Below are 14,136 nucleotides of genomic sequence, written 5' to 3'. Positions count from 1 at the left end.
AGGTTATCAAAATAAACCAGCTTGACTTGTTTGCCCCATTCCACCTCACTTTCTAAGTGGGTTGGCTCGACCCAGCCTAATTCACCATGAGTTGGTGGGCTAAAAGAGTCAACCCACCTTTTTTTTTAAAAAAAAAAGAATACTAATTAAAACAACCTCTAATCTATAATTAAAATTGTCAAACAAAGCATCATACATACAATATTAAACTTAATTAAAAAGTGTACAACTTTAAATAATCAAAACAAAAAAAACAAAAAACTCTTATTATTGGAGTGGTTTTCCATCAATATTAAACTTCATTAGAGGTTTGAGTAGATATGTTTATAACAATTTCATGTTGTTTAACATCATATTTATTTTCATCTTAAAAAAAAGGATACCTAATAAAAATAAGACATATATAACAATATATGATTATGTGGTAAAAAAAATTAAAAATAAAGTAGTAATAAATAATAAAAATTACCTAGTTCTTCAAAATCATGCAACCTATTTTGAGTTTAAATGAGTAACTTAAAATTTTCAAGAAGAATGACAAAATAATACTTGGTAAGGCCATGAGATTAAAGACTAAATAAGGACTCACTAACAATTGTAGTGATTGGAATGGTCAAAACATCATAAGCCATTTGAGAAAGAACTGGGTAACGGTCATAATGATCCTTCCAATAACCCAACACATCCAACTTATTTTAAAAAAAAAATTGATCAAAATTGGGTTCATCCAATGAGCATCAATATTTTATAAGCAAACTCAATTGTTCTAAATTTCATTCTTGGATCGAGAATTACTCCAATAGCTAGAATCTGACAATACTTATGTCAATATTTGCTAAACTTCTTATTCATTTACAATGTCATGTTTTTAAGAAATGGATCATCACTCACAATAAAATCACACAACAAACATTTAATTTTCTACACTTGCATAAAGAAACAATTGGATATAGGATAAGATGAACCAAAAATCAAATTAGTCATGACATAGAACGGCTTAAAGAACTCACATATTTTTTAGCCCTTTTTCATTCTTCATTTGATGGACAATGAACATAGTTTTATCACGAATTACCAAAAAATCAAAAGAACGCTTGTATTTAATTGCACTTTCTAGCATGACATAGGTAGAATTCAACCTAATTAGCACAATCATTTTCAAATTCAGCTTAGTGTTAATACTCCTCACTTGAAGTACACTCTCCTTAAATGTAATCTTTATTGTTTCCGACACTCTCACATATTTTATACTCTAATCTTTTTCATAGCTCACTTAACTACGCCTAAACCTTCTTGAATAATAAGACTCAAATGAGCACTACAACTCACACAAAAGTAATCACCATTACAAACTAAAGTATTTTACAAATTAAATTGATTTTCATAGTGGTTACCATCAAGTCATTAGCACTAGCATTGTATAAAGTTATAGAAAAAACCTTCCTATCTATTCCCCAGTCAACCAACACTTGAAAAAAAAATTCAGCCATTTCACAACCACCAAGTGGAGGGGATAATTTAGAAAATGCAATAATCTTGCTATTCAATTTCAAATTAACATCAACAAAATGAGCAGTGACACAAATATACTTTTCTTTTGTAATGCAAGTCCAACAATTAGCAATCAAACATATCTTACTTTAAGCTCTACACAAATATTCAATTTTGTCTTTTTTGCTTCAACAAAAATTCTCCTAAAATTAGATACAACTATATTTTTACTTGGAATTCTTAATCTAGAATTTAAATACAAGAGTAACTCTCTAATCCATTTATACTCAACAAAACTAAATGACAATCCATGTTGGATTATAACTCTTGCAAGTAGATCCTTTATATGTTCTTGATCTATTTCTCTAGACCACAATCTACCTGATTGATGAATTATCATATTTTTCACCTCTGCATTTTTTATTCTTATTTAGCAATATGTCACACTTTGCCAAATGATGCAACATGGATGAAATGCCTATTTTCACATCATTGCAAAATATTCTTATCCATAATGCTTATATGGACCTTTCTCTTTACCAACTTTTTTTTACCAATTTTATTAAAATTATCCCAAATTCTAGATATTGTAGTCTTAGACTTTTTACTTACTCTCTCATTTTCATTATCTTCTACCTCAATTTCTTTTACAATAATAGGAGGAATTTGTTCGCGAGTTTCAAATTCCATTCTGTAAAATGGAAGCATCAATAAAAAAAATTAAAAAAAGCCATCAACAAAGCAATTCATCATGCAATCAACAACTCTTAATAAAAATCATATTTAACTTTTATTTTTTCAAACATATTTATTTAAGTTACAAACATTGTAAAGAGAAACATAAAAGGTTGGGTTATGGCAACACTAACAACACAAAACAATCTATCTAAACTCATAAAATTACAGAGTGAACTAATCCCTAATCCAATCTTGCTATTGATTGAAAAATTTTCATCACCAATTAATCATCCAAAACACTATTCCCTAACACAAACCACTAAACAAATCAAAAAATCCCTAATTCAATATTGCTATTTCAATCTTAGTTCACTAAAAGTTCACTATTTACCTTGAACAACTTCAACACTTCACAAACAATGATGAGAGATATGGGTCTCACCATCGTGAAAAGAGAAATCACGAAGGCTCAAAGATGGGTGGCTCATGGAGGCTCATCATTGATACGACAACCTACAATGGAGAAAAGAAAAGAGAACAAATGTGCTTTGATTGTGCAACAAAGAGAAGAGTGGGTCTGTGTAGCAACTTAGGTTTATTTTGGCAAAAATGAAGAAGCGTGAGAACAAGAACTAAAAAGAGAAGAGTGTGTGAGTCTAGAGTGTGTGAGTGTGAGAGAGAATCGAGAATGATGTGATGATGGGTCATTGGTGGATTAGGCTAATGGGGGGGTGTAAGTGGCCAGCCTGAACCACCACGGGTTCAACCTAGGTAGGTTGGGTCAAAAGTGGACCGAGTTCAATTTTTTGACTAATTATGAACTTCTTGATTTTTTGGCCAAGACCGACCTATTTTTAATGTGCCAGGTTGGCCCATATGCTAGAACCCACTTAGATAACTTTACTTTCTAGCTAAGGTGGTTGACATAGGCTCAATCTCAATAGTTGTGTAGTGATTCATGCCTTTACTTGTTCTTAGACCCACTCGATGATTGGCACTTTTGGTTTGATTACCATTCATTCCCCTTTTTGGATGAGAATTATTAGGTTGGGAGTCCTTCTAGAATAGATTTTATTTTTGAGTGGGGCCCATGCCCTTCATGCACTATTTCTTTTCCATATGCCTTATTTTGAGGGTTTTTACAACCATATTTGTTTATAATCTTGGCTTCTTTTAGAGTTTCTTGACTCATTCTCATCAATGCATTATTCTCATTTGGTGTATCAAAATCAGTTGCTAGATTAAAGCTTGAACCATTGCTCTTCTAATTACAGTTATTAATGGAGTTAAATGTGGTTCCAAGTCTTTAGTTTCCAATGACACATTTGTGTATAGGTCTTTTTAACAATCATTCATGACCTATACTCTTCTCTCATTCATATTTGAGTTATTCTTAATTTATGTAGTCACAGGTGAGTCACATGTGTCCTTCTATGTCACATTATCTTGGTTCCTTATGGGAGTTACTTTTATGACTGCTGTAGCATCCTCTATCATCATAGGACTTTTAGCCCTTCTAGTGTAAGATTGAGCTTAGTGCAACTCCCCATCTTATGACCACACTTACTACACTTGAATTATATAGAATGCAAACCTTCATATTCCAACAGGGGGATTGTTCCCAACACCATGATATTTTGCACTAGTTTCATATCAAGGTTGATCTTGACACAAATTCTTACTAACTATCCATGGGAATGGATAGATGTGAATTTATCAACCTTAAACATAGTTCCTAGTTTTGATCCCACTTGCCATAAAAACTTTTTCATTATAAAGCTCTACAGAAAAAGTTGGAATGTGAATCCAAGTTGCATTAACTTTTTTTTTAATTCATGAAGAATAGTTGCCAATGTTGAACTATAATATAATGATAGGCAAACATCCATGAGCCCTCGAGCAACACATGTTTATAATTGTCTTATGATGTGAAATGTACTAGGAAGTAATATAGAGGTAAGTCAATGATCTTGATACTTCCTATCTTGACCCAACCTTTTTGAAGCTTTAATTCCAACACACTCATAGTGACCTATTTTCTTGGAAAATTTACTATAAAGGACTCCTTTTTAGGACTTACACCAATCTCCAAGTCTTCCTTTGAAATTTGGATAGTGGAGCATGGCTCCAATTTTGGACCACACCACTCCTATCTTCTTCTTCGTATATCTTTCCTTCGAAAGAATAAGATTGTTAACATCTTCCAAGAACATGTCTTCTCCATGATGATCTCCTAAGGATTTCAATAAAGATTCTTTGTAGGATGAGTAATCCTCTTGTAAACCCTACACTTGTTGTGCATCTTGACCTTCATGATACTATTATTGAGAAAGAGTATACATATATAAGAAGAGATAAGAATAATAAATATTTATGTACATAATATCATACTATGCATATACAGTCATCCAAAATAATACTATCCTAGTGTCGGTCAAGCACCAATAGACAGTTACCCAAGATGGTAACTTTGATACCAGGAACAAAGTTCCACTTCTAGCAACGGTCGTAGCAACCAGCTCCAACCTAGCCCTGATCTGCTCCCATACATAATATGATTATCGCAGTCCATCCACATGGAAACAAAAGGGTAAGCTAGAGTTCAATAAACCACCATACAAGTATAGAGTAATACTATACTACTCATTCGTTCAATCGTCATCACAACATAACCACACAGTTTATCATAATAGCTCATTCTGAAAGAAAACTTAGAGAGAAGTTTTAGAGAGAAGGACTCTAGGTTCGTGAGCTCCTTTCTCTCCCGAATTTCTATGATTTATTCTTCTTCTCTAGATTACTAACTTCTTCTGTCTTTTCCTGGAATTTAGGCTAGGAAGCTTGTTTTCGGAGGATTGAAGTCCGTAGGTAGAGCTTCGGGAGAAATTCTTCTTTTTCTCAAATTCTTGGCTATTCGGAGCTAATTTTCAGGTGAGGGAAGCTAGAATGTAGGTTGTTTCGTTGCATGTGAGTTTAGGAACTCAATTGGTGTATGAATTTGAGAATCAAGGGTTGAATTGAAAAATTCCTCATTTTTTGGGTTTTTGGAAAAATTGGGGTTTTGATGATTTTGATGCATCGGATGGGTGCATGTTGAATCGGAAAGAGACTTTCGATTTTGTGGAGTTTATGTATTATGTTGTATGGATTGCATGTGGTTGAATCTCTTGATTTTTAGGTTTGGATAGAATTTTCAAAGATTTGGAAAACTGCTATTTGAATTTGCGTCGTGCGCATGTTCTTGGCACCGGGCTTGTATTCATCAGAGGCAGCCATTTCCTAATCATGACGGGCGTGAGGTTAGTCGCTTCGGGCACGATTTGAAATGGGAGTCTCTAGATGAATCACGTCGGGCGTGAGGAGAGCCACGCCGGGCGCGATATTAGATAGTGGCTCATTGTGGTATTTTACTGATATGGCACCAGGCGTAAGGTAGGTGTGCTGGTCGTGGAGACCTCTAGAGGTCTCTGTTTGGATGGTGCCGAGTGCAGGGTGGCTACGCTGGGCGTGGAGACTCCTAAGAGTATCTGTCTTAAGGATGCCGGGTGCGAGTTGATTGTGCTGGGCTAACCCCATATGTGGATTGGTCATGCAAACCAAGGCCATGGTAGTCCCATATACCCAAACCCTTTTGTCCTGACAGTAGCACTGGACCACCGAGTCTAAGTGGCACAACTTGAGCAATCGCCTATTATTGCATATACCTGGTTCTTTTCAAAGTTCCTAACGATGCCCTATACCTGACCTGGTTGAGATAAGTCAAACGTTGGATTCGGTAGGGTTTATGTCACACTTATAGCATAAAGTATGTTAAATAAGTTGTTTATACTCTCTTTCAAAAATTTAAATGGGCCTATATTTCTTTTCTCTTCATTTAAGTATATCATTAATATTTCTTAAATTTATAACACTATTATCTATCATATATTTTTTCCTTTTTCTTAAATACATTTTAAAGGATTCGATTTAAGTGTGGATACAACTTCAACACTCATTACAACCATAAAATCTTATTACAATGAGTATATTTGCTCAAGGAGATTCATTGGTGCTAGAGGTAGAGTTTTTCTAGGAATCCTCAATTTGGCAAGTCATGAGTCAAATTAGACACTTTTAACTTTTGAATAATAACTAAGTGGATAATGATACTTGATCTAAGAATTTCCAACATATTATTGACTCTTTATTTGATAGTTATAAGAGTGTCATCTCCTATCTAGCATTTTACTTTAACAAAATTATATTTTAAAGTTTATCTCTTTCTCTTGACCACATTACCGATTACACTTTTGTTTTTATTATTTTCTCCCTTTTCTAAAGAAAAGTAATTTAAAGTTACATTTTACTTCAACAATAATCAATAATTGAAAAATATATTTACTTATCTTGTAACAACAACAAATTCATATTTAAATCATAAAAATATAATTTTAAAATTTGATAAAAAATTTATCGTACAATAAAATAACTATTGACCAGTAAAAATTTTAATATTTATTTTTAATTTTCGTTAAATATGAATTAGATATAATGATTTTTTTACAAATTTTAAACAATAATTTTTTGGAAATAAAATGTTAAAATAAAAAAATATGTGTATTTGTGATCAACATTTTAAAAATAATTATCATTTCTTCAATAATAAATGTAGTGACCTAGTAGGTCACCATGTTGACACAACTCAATAGCAATAAAAAAAAAACATAAATATATCAAAACATAAAATCTCATGCAATAGTTCTTGGAGATCATGCAACAATGTATATATAGATGGTGTAGGGAACACATAAAATAATCTTTGGTCGTATATCAAAAAACATAAAGTTCCTTAAAGGGTTATATTCGTCCCTAAATATATACAAATATTTACATAATCAAAGAACCTGAAAACATAAAATTTTATTCTTGGTCAAGCAACTCTATACATATTTTGTATCAAAACAACAACCAATGTTCACCACCAACTTTGCCATTAATACCTCCAAGCTCACTCTTCACCTAATCCTGACCTATTCACATATCAAGTATGATCATTGCATAAATAAAAACATAAGATACACTTATGTAAAAGAAATCAATGTATAAGAGAAAACTTTGAAAGCTAACTATTTTCAACATTAATATGAATCAACTTATCAACAACAAAAACACAAGAAGTAACATCCAAGTCGAACAACATAACAAAATGCTCCATAACTTTACTCATTTTAATCAATTTAAACAACTTAGACAATTCAACATTCATAACTTTAATCAACTTCACACAACTTAGTAACTTTATCAACTTATACAACTTGGACAATTCAACATTCATAACTTTAATCAACTTTATACAACTTAGTAACTTATGCAACATTTTGACTTTAATAACTTATGTATTGTTACGTATTTTCAACTTTGGAGATCTCTCAACACTTATGAGCAGTCTAAGTATGTCTGTCAGTGGCATCAATTATCTCATGGCAAAGATTTGGGTGGGTTAAGTCACAGTTGAGATGTGACGTTTGGGCTACAATAGAAAAAGTTGCGTCTTGACTATAATTTTTGGCTTAGTGGTAAATATTGATAGTCAAGGTTCTAGTGAAATCGGTTCTCACTAATTTAGAGACAAGTCATATCCAATAAGTGGCTCACACTAATTTAGTGGCTAGTTCTTAAGTCAATATTCGAAGTCAAACTCGCTAGTAAGCTAAAAACAAATTTGAAAACATTAACATATTGCATATTTCTACATATGGATAGTAATGATTAAAAGATAAAGATAAATATATGGTTTTTTTAAAAATAAAATGGTCTTAATCGTCTATTTATAGTTATATGATACATAAATTGTTATATTTTATAAATTACAAGTGTTCTCACTCAAAATATATATTCTCAATTACCCTTTTCTCTCCATGTGTGTATGTAGTGTTAAATGAGAAAAAAAAATTTCGTCGCTACCATTATTATAAATAATATTTTTGTATTGTTTTTAGCGATCAAAATCTTTTCGTCGTTAATTTAGCCACCGAAACCAATTCGATCGCAAATATATATACAATTCGGCCGCTATTCGGTCGCTAAAGGATATGTAATTGATAGACTAAATAGCGACGGAATTAGCGACCGCAAACTGCTACTGAAAATATTCGGTTGCTAAATAAAAACTACAACTAATTATGTTGGTATTAGCAACAAAAAAATCGGTTGCTAAATTGACTTCTTTTTATAATGGATGTGACATTTGGGCTACAATAGAAAAAGCTGCGTCTTAACTATAATTTTTGGCTTAGTGGTAAGTATTGATAGTTAAGGTTCTAGTGAAATCAATTCTCATTAATTTAGAGACAAGTACAATCCAATAAGTAGCTCACTCTAATTTAGTGGTCAGTTCTTGAGTCAATATTTGAAGTCAAACTGGCTAATAAGCTAAAAACAAATTTGAAAACATTAACATATTGCATATTTCTACATATGGATAGTAATGATTAAAAAAATAAAGATAAATATATGATTTTTAAAAATAAAAATGATTTTAATCGTCTATTTATAGTTATGTAATACATATAGTTGTTATATTTTATAAATTATAAGAGTTCTCACTCAAAATATATATTCTTAATTACCCTTTTCTCTCCGGGTGTGTGTATATAGTGTTAAATGAGAGAAATTTACCAAAAATTATTAGCACAAGTTAATAAGAGATTGAGATCCGATTCTCATTTTAAATATGAAATATGAATAGATGTACTATTTTTTTTTATAGAAACCGATACAATGTGAAGAAGTCATATCTTTTTCTTAAACAAAAAAAAAAAGGACTACTTTTATATGTCAAATTAAATTTTATCGTAATTAGTCAAAATTAAAATATATAAATTATGTGAATATTTCAAAAGCTTACATATTGCTTTCTAAGTGTATGATTTTAAGAAACTTAAAATTTATATTATTTATGCATGGGAAAAGTTTAAACGACAAGCGGCGAATAAATTAAAGCCATCGCATATGCAGAGAATTGATTCAAAGTGCATGATAACGAGGTGAATTCCGTTTAGAATCAGTCTTATATATACTTACATTATAAAATTCTGCAAATTATTCCCACATGTGAATCATGAATATAATATAATCTAAATATAATCTAATGGGTCCTAATATATTTCAACTCACTTTTCAGGCTGAAACTCTCCCACAAACTTGTTCCTGTGCTCTCATGAGTCATGTGGCACCTTTTTATGTATGCAACATTGTGTCAAAATTAGTATTTTATCATGCATTAGATTAAGTAATGATTAAGTAAATTAGGATATATATAAAATCACTTTAATTATTTATAATTTCTTTTAAAAATTATAAGATTTAATTAAAATAAAAGTAATAGATTAAAGGATAGGAGTATATAAGAATTAAGAAAAGAAAATCAAAACTCTTTTGTTATAAAAATTTAATATTGTAAAATCATTTTTTATTGAAAATCAATTTTTAAAATAATTTTATTCAAAATAATTATTAATGAAAAAAAAATGTTTTGAAGGCCAGGGACAAACATGGGTCATTTTTTTTTTATCCAAGTATAATGGTTTTCAAACAATAGTACATATTTTTGTAACAATATTTAGGTGGCGCGTTGCCAATTACCATATAGAAAGCTGGTACCAATAAGCATTAATTTGTGGGTGTGTTGGGTACTTGTTATGTTATAAATTATAATACTTATTTTTAAACATTTTTTTATGAAGATAAAAATGAAAATAAAAATATGTGACGAATATGGCCACCACACCCTCTTTCTTTTTATACAAATTTTCAAAGCTAACATTAGAGAAAAAAGTTTTCAAATGTAGTTTTTGAAAGAAAATTTGAGTTCAAATTGGTGTAAAATTTTGTTATGAGATTTTAAAATATCTTTATTTTTAAATTGACTTTTAAATATGGGTGTTAAACCATTTTACATTCCAAAACCGATTCTTAATGTTTCAAAGCAGTTTTTCACTAGTTCTAAAAATTAACAAACCGTATTTTTTTTCAAAAAAAATTAAGAGTTTGGGTCAAAGCCTAGCACACTTTCAATGCCTTTTATTTATTTATTTCATTTATATGGTAACCCAAATCATGCCCACCCCTACATCTCATGCTATTGGTTATAGATGATTTTGTATAGGAGAAATTAGTAAATTTTTTGTATTTAGTTTTTGCTCTACCCATGTTATTAAGTTCTTGGTCATTTGGTCACTGCATTGATCCTCAGTTTTAACATTAATTATCAGTGTAATTTCTCTTAAAATTTTCAACATAAAGAATTGATGAAATTACACTTAGTTTTAATTAATATCATTGCAATAAAATACTTTGCACATAGTAAATCTCTTCATTTTCACAGCTTATATCCATCCCTCAATCTGTAAATAAACTTAGGTTTCTCATAATAAATTTAGTTAGAAATCAACAAAGGAACCCCATCAATGGGTTCCTATTAAATGCCTAACCCGAGTGAATCATTAATCCCAATTAAAAATAAATGGATCCAAAACTTGAACATATTGAACTAAATATCATTGTTCAAATATTGGAATTAATATGGCAAACTTGCAAGATTGGGGAGGAAAAAAATAAACGACCAGCCCATCACAGAGTGTCACGTCTTACGACTTATCATTTGCAACAACCTCGACATCTCACGCACACGCAAGGATTTCAAAAGTACAACAAGGTTGGTTTAGGCCATGTTTCTCAAGGATAAGGATTAAAGGAGTTAAAGGAAATTTCATCCATATTTGGAGCGTGCTCATCCTTTCTTACATATCTTTACCACAGTTACCAACTAATAATAGTTGATTAATTCAAAAATGACGACACAAGAACAACTTTGTTATTCATTAGCTGTTATAACTTGCTAACGTTGCTATAAAACCCCCCACGTCTATTTCATCTAGGCAATAAAAAATATTGAATTGTCATATGTGTTTGCAATGGGTTCCTCATCTTGGGTTGGGATTCTCTTGTTGAGCCTGGCAGCGTTAAGCTCATGCTTTGCCACAGAGGTCACATATGATGCAAATGCTCTCATTATTAACGGGGAAAGGCGTCTTATTTTTTCTGGTTCTGTCCATTATCCACGAAGCACAGTGGAGATGTGGCCAGACATCATTCAAAAGGCCAAGGATGGAGGCCTTGATGCCATTGAAAGTTACGTATTTTGGGACCGTCATGAGCCTGTTCGACGTGAATACGATTTCTCAGGAAATTTGGATTTTATCAAATTTTTCAAGCTAGTCCAAGAGGCTGGTTTGTATGCCATTTTAAGGATTGGTCCTTATGTTTGTGCAGAATGGAACTATGGAGGTTTTCCATTGTGGCTTCACAATATGCCGGGGATTGAGCTAAGAACAGATAACTCGGTCTACAAGGACGAAATGCAAACCTTCACTACAAAGATTGTGGACATGATCAAAGAAGCAAATTTGTTTGCATCACAAGGAGGACCCATTATTCTTGCTCAAATTGAGAATGAATATGGAAACATCATGTGGGGTTACGGAGATGTGGGGAAATCATATATCAAATGGTGTGCGCAAATGGCTGTAGCACAAAATATCGGTGTCCCATGGATCATGTGTCAACAACATGATGCTCCCCAGCCTATGATCAATACTTGCAATGGGTACTACTGTGACAATTTTCAACCCAATAACCCCAAGAGTCCCAAAATGTTCACTGAAAATTGGATTGGATGGTTCCAAAAGTGGGGTGAGAGGGTCCCCCACAGAAGTGCTGAAGATTCAGCTTTCTCCGTTGCACGCTTCTTCCAAAATGGCGGTGTACTCAATAACTACTACATGTACCATGGAGGAACCAACTTTGGTCGCACAGCAGGAGGCCCATATATCACAACATCTTACGACTACGATGCACCACTTGATGAGTATGGGAATTTAAATCAACCCAAATGGGGACATCTTAAGCAACTTCATGCAGCAATAAAATTGGGGGAAAAGATCCTCACTAATGCAACAAGGATTGACAAGGATTTAGGAAATGCGGTCACACTGACAGCATACACCGGTGCTGGCGGGGCAAGGTTTTGTTTCCTCAGCAATACAAACAGTAACACAGATGCAAATGTTGACTTACAACAGGATGGTAAATACTTTGTCCTTGCTTGGTCCGTGACCATTCTTGACGGTTGCAACAAAGAAGTTTTCAACACCGCAAAGGTTAACAGCCAGACCTCAGTAATGGTGAAAAAGAGTGATGATGCTTCTGGTAAGCTAACTTGGGCGTGGGCACCAGAGCGAAAGAAAGATGCCTTGCTTGGAAAGGGCAGTCTCAATGCAAACCAGCTTCTCGAGCAAAAGGACCTAACTTTGGATGCCAGTGACTACCTGTGGTACATGACCAACGTCGATATCAACAACACCTCCATTTGGAGCAATGCAATTCTTCGTGTGGACACCATGGGTCATATGCTCCATGCTTATGTTAATAGAAGGTATGTTGGATACAAATTTAGCCAGTGGGGAAGCAACTTCACGTACGAGAAACAAGTCTCTTTAAAGAAGGGAACAAACATCATAGCTTTGCTTAGTGCCACCGTGGGGCTTGCAAATTACGGGGCAGGGTTCGATAAGATAAAGACCGGTATAACAGACGGTCCTGTTCAATTAATTGGGAAGAACAACGTGACTATGGATTTGTCAACCAACCTTTGGTTTTACAAGATTGGTTTGAACGGGGAAAGAAAACGTCTCTATGATCTGCAACCACACATTGGTGTATCATGGCACGCTAATTCATCCTATCCTGTTGGTAAACCCATGACTTGGTATAAAGCAGACTTTGAAGCTCCTTATGGAACAAACCCCGTGGTGGTGGACTTGCAAGGGTTGGGTAAAGGACATGCTTGGGTGAATGGTCATAGCATTGGTCGTTATTGGCCTTCTTGGATTACTGCTACCAATGGATGCACTGACACTTGTGACTACCGCGGAAGTTACGTAACAGAAAAGTGCAACACCAACTGTGGCAATCCATCACAAAGGTGGTACCATGTGCCAAGGTCGTTCTTAAACAATGACAAGAACACATTGGTTTTGTTTGAAGAGATAGGTGGAAACCCTCAAAACGTTTCCTTCCAAATAGTCACAATAGGAACCATTTGTGCTCATGTCCATGAAGGTGCGTTGTTAGAGCTATCATGCCAAGGTGGACAAGTAATCTCACAAATCCAATTCGCTAGCTTTGGAAACCCAAAAGGAAAGTGTGGCTCTTTTGAGCAGGGCTCTTGGGAAGCTACTGATAGTCGGTCTATGGTGGAAGCAGCGTGTATAGGAAAAAGTAGTTGCGGGTTTGTAGTGACAAAAGAAGCATTTGGTGTAGCCAGTGCTGACAACGGCCCGACTAGACTAGCCGTGCAAGCGACTTGTTGAGTCGATTGTTTTCTCTCAAGGCCAAGTTCAACTGGTCGAAACCCAAATGGGCTTATATTGCATTTATGTAACACGGACATACATTTACAATCGTCACATTTTCCGAGTCACAAATAAAAGTGTCATTAATTTCCATTCTTCCAATTCTATACAATAAAATCTATGTTATCCTGATTACAAAAAGAATTTATTCTATAGTCTGACAACATACAAGTATGGTAATTAAATTTTTGAATAAAATTAAAATTTAGAATAATGTTTGATTGTCCAGCCTAGTATATAATGTATTGTGGTCTTGGCAAGAATGTATGTTCAATTTAATTTCAGGCACAACACCGAAATTTTAAATATTAAGAAAATATGACTACCAATGAAATAAGAATTCATTGGATCTACTCTAATTGTGTTCATAATAAGAAATAAAAAAGTGAGAAAAATAATAAATATGAAACCTTGTGGTTAAATGAGAAGAAAAATGGAGGAAGTATCTCAATGAGATAATAATTTTTTTATTTTATTATCAAAATATGTAGGATGTATAAAGTACGTTACCATA

The 14,136-nt window shown here is 33.1% G+C and overlaps 1 protein-coding gene across 1 annotated transcript; it reads left to right on the top strand.

The window, feature by feature from the left end:
• The first annotated feature begins 11,013 nt into the window (after positions 1-11,013).
• Positions 11,014-13,914, top strand: LOC109793676 (beta-galactosidase 7). Its single transcript, XM_020353132.3, has one exon. The coding sequence runs from the start codon at positions 11,124-11,126 to the stop codon at positions 13,578-13,580; it is 2,457 nt and encodes an 818-aa protein (XP_020208721.3). The 5' UTR covers positions 11,014-11,123; the 3' UTR covers positions 13,581-13,914.
• Positions 13,915-14,136: the final 222 nt, after the last annotated feature.

The sequence above is a fragment of the Cajanus cajan genome, chromosome 4, assembly GCF_000230855.2.
Source record: "Cajanus cajan strain Asha chromosome 4, NIPB_CcT2T_4, whole genome shotgun sequence".
Classification (NCBI taxonomy): Eukaryota; Viridiplantae; Streptophyta; class Magnoliopsida; order Fabales; family Fabaceae; genus Cajanus; species Cajanus cajan.
The sequence above is the reverse complement of the archived record's forward strand: the minus strand, read 5'-3'. Positions and strand labels throughout refer to the sequence as shown.